The sequence below is a fragment of the Engraulis encrasicolus genome, chromosome 8, assembly GCF_034702125.1.
Source record: "Engraulis encrasicolus isolate BLACKSEA-1 chromosome 8, IST_EnEncr_1.0, whole genome shotgun sequence".
Taxonomy (NCBI): domain Eukaryota; kingdom Metazoa; phylum Chordata; class Actinopteri; order Clupeiformes; family Engraulidae; genus Engraulis; species Engraulis encrasicolus.
This window is the reverse complement of record NC_085864.1, coordinates 6,177,828-6,183,827: the sequence shown is the minus strand read 5'-3', so window position 1 is coordinate 6,183,827 and position 6,000 is coordinate 6,177,828. Positions and strand designations below refer to the sequence as shown.

The 6,000-nt window shown below is 43.1% G+C and overlaps 1 protein-coding gene across 1 annotated transcript in view; it reads left to right on the top strand.

The window, feature by feature from the left end:
* The window catches only part of postnb (periostin, osteoblast specific factor b), a 38,129-nt gene that overhangs the window by 10,980 nt on the left and 21,149 nt on the right, over window positions 1-6,000 (top strand). Inside the window, exons 3-6 of the mRNA XM_063204885.1 lie at window positions 904-968; window positions 3,162-3,319; window positions 3,987-4,151; window positions 4,409-4,555. Of these exons, the coding sequence (XP_063060955.1) occupies window positions 904-968; window positions 3,162-3,319; window positions 3,987-4,151; window positions 4,409-4,555 (535 nt within the window). The remainder of the gene's footprint in view (window positions 1-903; window positions 969-3,161; window positions 3,320-3,986; window positions 4,152-4,408; window positions 4,556-6,000) is intronic.

Genomic DNA, 6,000 nt, shown 5'->3' with positions numbered 1-6,000 from the left:
AAAGGGCCCCCCCAGCCCAATACATGCAATGTAATGAGGAACGTATTCTGGGCCACCTCTTTCCCTTGGCCCAGGACAACTGACCTTTTGCCAGGTAGCAAAATATAAACAAACTTGAGAATGCATCATTACACTAGCTGCTCTACTTAAATTGGGATCTACAGGGCAGCCATGGACTAATGGTTAGAGAGGTGGTCTTAAGATCAGGGAATGCAGGTTTGAATCCCACCCTTACCTCTCCCTACCCCTCCATCTATGACTGAAGTGCCCTTGAACAAGGCACCTAATCCCACATAGCTCCAGGGACTGTAACCCTTATCCTGTCAATAGCTGTAAATTGCTTTGGATATGTGTCAGCTAAGTGTAATGTATAATGCAATGCAATGCAGTGTAATGCCATGTAATGCTGAGGCCTGAAGGGCTTAGTCCTGAGACCACATGACATGAGCGAGCTGAGCAGAGATGCGCACTGAAGGAGCCCTGGTTGGATTTGGGAAGTCATGATAAGTCATAACAAACACTACTCATATTGACACAGAGGAAATTCCGCTCTCCATTCTTGGCTGACAGCTGTACTTTTGCTGGGGGGGTCATAGTAAATCTGCTACTGTATTTTGTCTGTTATCCTGTTGAACTGCACTGTAATTGTTTTGTTTCTTTATCTTATGTTACTTAAGTGCACTTCTATGTTACTCATCCTGTATACAGTATCTGTGTGTTTGCATGAAATGTGTATGCAGTTTTTGCATCTTACCAGAACCTTATCCCAAATAATCTTTGTCTGTCTGTATCCTGCAGAATCTGTGTTTATCCTGTGCAGTAATACTGTATTTATGCTTTTTGTATGTTGTGTACTTGTAGCACAGTAATGTATTTTGTGATCTTTTTTTCTGTGTCTTGCAGAACCGTACTCTATGAGTGCTGCCCAGGTTACATGAAGCTGGAAGGCATCCGTGGATGTCCTGCAGGTGAGATCTGGCCTTGGGATGTGATCTGGTTATTACTTTCTTTTAACACTTTTTTTAACCTTTTAGACTTTTATTGTGACAGGGCAGTGAGAGGAGACAGGAAACAAGCTTGAGAGAGATGGGGTAGGATTGGGCAATGACCTAGGTGCCGTTTCCACGTAGCTGGATATTTTTATATGTGGATACTTTTTTCTCCTGCTTGTATTGGTTTTGCATTGGTTTTGGCCTTCCGTTTCCACGTAGCAGATATTTAAAAATCCAGGTGCAGGAGAAAAAAATAGCAGGAGAAAAAAATATCCTGTTTAGGGGTCTGAAATGCATTTGTTACAATGGAGGATTTTTTTTATCCACATGTTGCGTTTCCACCTAGCAGGAGAACAAAATACCCTGCTAAAAAAACATCCTGCTACGTGGAAACAGCACCCTAGATTGGACTCGAACCTGGGTCTACATGGGCATCCACGCCCATTCATTAGCGCACTGCAGCACAGCACTCCCGTTATCTACTTTTTCTTGACTGCAAACTTCCAGGCATCTATCACATCGATCGCTACCAATTAGATCGCAGGGCGGCCACATTTATTAGGGGGAAATGTGCTGTTGTCTTACCTATTGGCAAGTTTCTCACTAGCCTAGCGAGCGGCCACTAGGGGCATCTAGATTTCTAGGCTAGTTTCTCCCATGAAAAGCATTACTTAATTTGGTACATAAGCTCACATAATGTTAAATAATGTCTGATTGGTTTTTTTACCCCTTAGTGCAAAGCCTATGTTAGAACCTTACCATCAGCAAAATTGTAATTACCATGTCCTAATCTTACGTAAGGCTCTCAGTAATGTCATAGTTATATTGTTATGATGTGGTTCAAGATTTTCAGAAAAGAGTGAATTGGCCTGTCAATGGGCCCATCTGCAGTAAGATGCAGTATGTTTGGACTAATAGAGTTATCTCTGTAGAGACAAAAAATGGTGTGCTAGAGAAATGAATTCCTACTGGCTGCCTGAAAATAAATGAGTGTTTGGACAAATGTATTAAATGTAAATCTATTAAATCCCTAATATGGCAATGTTCCAATCACCCTAGGGACCCATCGAGCAAACAAAAGACAATAGTATGAAGCCCCTCGAGGTTTGAAGCATTTCCACATTGCTGATTTAATAAAGGTTTGGGAGCCACTGCAGTGTGTGGAGGATACCCTTATCCTTTTCATATGGTGCGTGTTTGTTTGTATTTTGTCCTGCTCCTGGCTCTGGCTAGCCTCACCACAGGAAGGATGGGGGACTAGACTACATTTCACAGACGCGACTCATGATAGAGGCGACCAAATCAATGACATGCAGATCTGCAGAGCAGAACTGAGCAAATAAATAACTGTGCACAGGCTACGTAGGCTATAGCAATCCACTCGCCATGCACTTGTGGCACTGTCTGCCATGAGTAGTTTTGGCTAGGGTGCGCACATCCAAAAACACTTTGTGCAGGTGCCAGATAAAAGTGTCAGACAGTTGAAGGTGGTAGGGTTGCATACTGCCAATTACCTGATGATGACAATCCAGGGTGATCGAAATGTTGCTTTTTAAATAACAAAGTTTATTTTTGGCGCTTATTAGCAGAGTGCAGAGCTACCTGTTTCAACTGGCTGCCATGGGCACATGTGGGACAGAAAGTGGCACTATCTACCATTCTAAATAGTATGTTGTAATAATATTGAAGTGACTTGTAAAACACACAATAAACAAAAGTCAATCAAGTATGCTAACGATGCCCTCCAGATTTCAACATGCATGTCCTTGAAAGTGAAAGCCCATTGGGAAACTCCAACTCCCATTGTCATTGTGACACAGCACTCCACAGCACACAAGTGAACACTGCACACTACACACAACGAAATTGCATTTATGCCTCACCCGTCCTTTATGTACTCCTTATTGATTCTCTTCTGTTGATGCCCATGGATCATGTGTATGGCACTCCAGCACGCACAATTCCCAATACCCACCAGAATACCACATGTGTGCACAGAGGCAATTCTAGGGTAATGTGGGGCCCCTAAGCGAAAATTCAAAGGAATGAACATTTGAAACAAAATTGCCACTATCGTAGAAAAATGTGAGCTGCCTGCCTTGCCTGGTGACAAGATGTGGCTCTGTGTGTGCACTGCCTGATGTATTCCTCTGCTCTGTGTTGTTGCAGTGATGCCAATCGATAACGTGTACGGCACTCTGGGTCTGATCAAGGCCATCACCACCCAGGACTACTCGGACCGCTCGGAGCTGAGGCCGGAGATCGAGGGGATAGGCTCCTACACATTCTTCGCCCCTAGCAACGAGGCCTGGGACCTCCTGGAGCCGGTAAATACATGCCATTCCTTCCTCTTCAAAATATCTCTTTAGGGTTTTTAGGTTGACTGGAAAGTAGAGAATGTATAGGAGGGGATTTGGAGAGAATGATGGGTATAGGGTTTGCAAAATGACCCAGGCCAGATTTGAACCTGGGTACCAGCATTTGGTCTATTGTCACCACCATCAGACACAAAACCTGATAGTGATGGAGGTGACAAAAACCTACTTATTAACATAATATGCATAGTTTGTTCACATTAGCTATTTTGTTTTTTTAAGTACTTCATATCTCTTATCAGAAGTATATATATTAATATTATATAACATGAAATAGTTTTATGAAGAAGTGACAGTGTTGACATGTTATTATGGTTGTGACAGTAGCAGTGTCCAAACCGATTAACAAATTTAAGAGGAAACAGTAAACTTACAGGAGTGTCAGTGATGAGTTGATGTAGTTGACCTTGTGCATGCCTGAGTTTGTCTTTCTATCTTTTAGTTCATCTCTGTCTGTCTGTCTGTTGGTCTGTCTGTCTGTCTGTCTGTCTGTCTGTCTGTCTGTCTGTCTGTCTGTCTGTCTGTCTGTCTGTCTGTCTGTCTGTCTGCCTGCCTGTTCTGCTGTCTTCCTATAATGCTTTCTGATTCTCCTGCTCTTTCTATTTTCCACTTGTGACAGGAAATCCGCAACTCGTTGGTGAGCAACGTGAACATCGAGCTGTACAACGCCCTGCACTACCACATGCTGAACAGGCGCATGCTGACCAAGGACCTGAAGAACGGCATGACCGTCACCTCCATGTACAACGACCTCCCCCTGCAGATCAACCACTACTCCAACGGGGTGAGCGCCATTGGGATGGAGTGACCATGACTTGGGCTGCGTGTGTGTTAGGTCTCTACTGTAGATGGTGCATACTGGATGGGAGAGGCATGATGGGCAGTTTAGTGTAAATGTTTTGTTTATAGTTAGTTCACTATTTACGGAGGGTTAATAAAGCTTCCCAAGTCCCTATTATGATAAAGGGTTACAGTTTCAAGTGCTGTGATGCTATTGGGGTTCGAAAAAGCTGTTAACAATTTTCAAACTCTCAATTTCAGATTGTCACCGTGAACTGCGCCAGAATCATCCACGCCAACCAGGTGGCCACTAATGGAGTTGTGCACGTCATTGACCGCGTTGTCACCGCCGTGGGACGCACAATCCAGGATGTCATCGAGACAGAGGATGACCTCAGCTCCCTGATGGTGAGTGGAGCGAAATGTCACAGAAAAATGTCAGAGAGAGTGACTTTACAACAGTTTCAAATGTTTTCCCATCCATATATTTCTTGGCGTCGCGTTGTATACATCTGGGATTCCCAGCAGAGCCCTTAAGTGACAGACCCCCTGTTTTTACTGGGTAAAACTTCTCTCTTTGAAGCTTCATCTCCATTTCTTGCAAACACATCTTGAATTCTCTTGTCCGAACATATTTAGAGGACACATGATGGGCATGTTGCACAACACCATTCCACTGCCACTACAGTTGAGTTGGCTGACTCACAATTTCCACCGCTTCAGAGTGGACTGGATACTCTTAAGTCTCCTTTAGTTGTCTTGAGCCACAAAACAACTGATGAGTGACATCTGTGTGCATCTCGTGTGTCCTACATCCAGGGTTGCCAGATAGGGAGGTTTCCTGCCCAATTGGGCTATTTAGGATGAAGGATGATTAGGATGATTTGGCCATTAAAGGGACAGTTTGGTCAATTTCAACATGCAGTTGTAATGCTCACACTACCCTGGACTTGTCAGTGCCTGAGATTTTTTTCTTCTTCTTCTTCAGCCGTTTCCGAGATCCTGGTCATTGTAATGGGGGCAGCTCTTTGTTTACATTTCAAAAAAACACTTTTATTTATTCCCAAAAACATCCAAAAGTTTATAAAACATCAGCAGACAACTAGCAAACAGCAGTACCTTTTGGGAAAATATTTTGAGTTGGCCTATGTTTCATTTTTTAAAAATGTAAACAAACGCTGCCCCCATTAGAATTGCTCATATCTCGGAAAGGGCTGAGCCGAAAAATGTGGCATCACCAGGTACTGACAAGTCAAGGGTAGCGTGAGCAATACAACTGCATGTTGAAATTGACCAAACTGTCCCTTTAAAATCAATAGACTTTTTTTCAAATTGGGTAAGAATTGGTGCCTCCAGGTGGTTTTTGAGCATTTATTGGGCCGGGGATTATCAGTCACATCTGGCAACCCTACCTGCAGCCTCGTTGCATCTGCGGCACAGACTAGTGTACACTACAATACAGTGCAGTTGAAGAATTCAGGTTGAAACCCTTCTAAAAGCCATTCCATAAAACCTGTAAAGATGCATGTCCCCCCAAGCAGTCTCAGTCAAATATGGACTTTGATGTTATAATTAAGTACAAGACTGAAAACTAAACTGAACCAAAATGAACTGGAGCAAATTGAGACATTCTGTTTTCCGTGAACTCATCACAAATGCTCTTAGGTTTTTTTTTTTTGCTAAGTTCTGAACCCTCCATTGGCCTTTTTGTGCATTGTAATAAACACTGTACTTGGAAAGGGACATTAATCCCTGAATTCCACGGTCTAACCATGGTTGCATTTTATGCTTATTTCACTAAGCCGAATGATTGTGAATGCATTTAACAGCAGCCTTATTCACACTGGGCTACG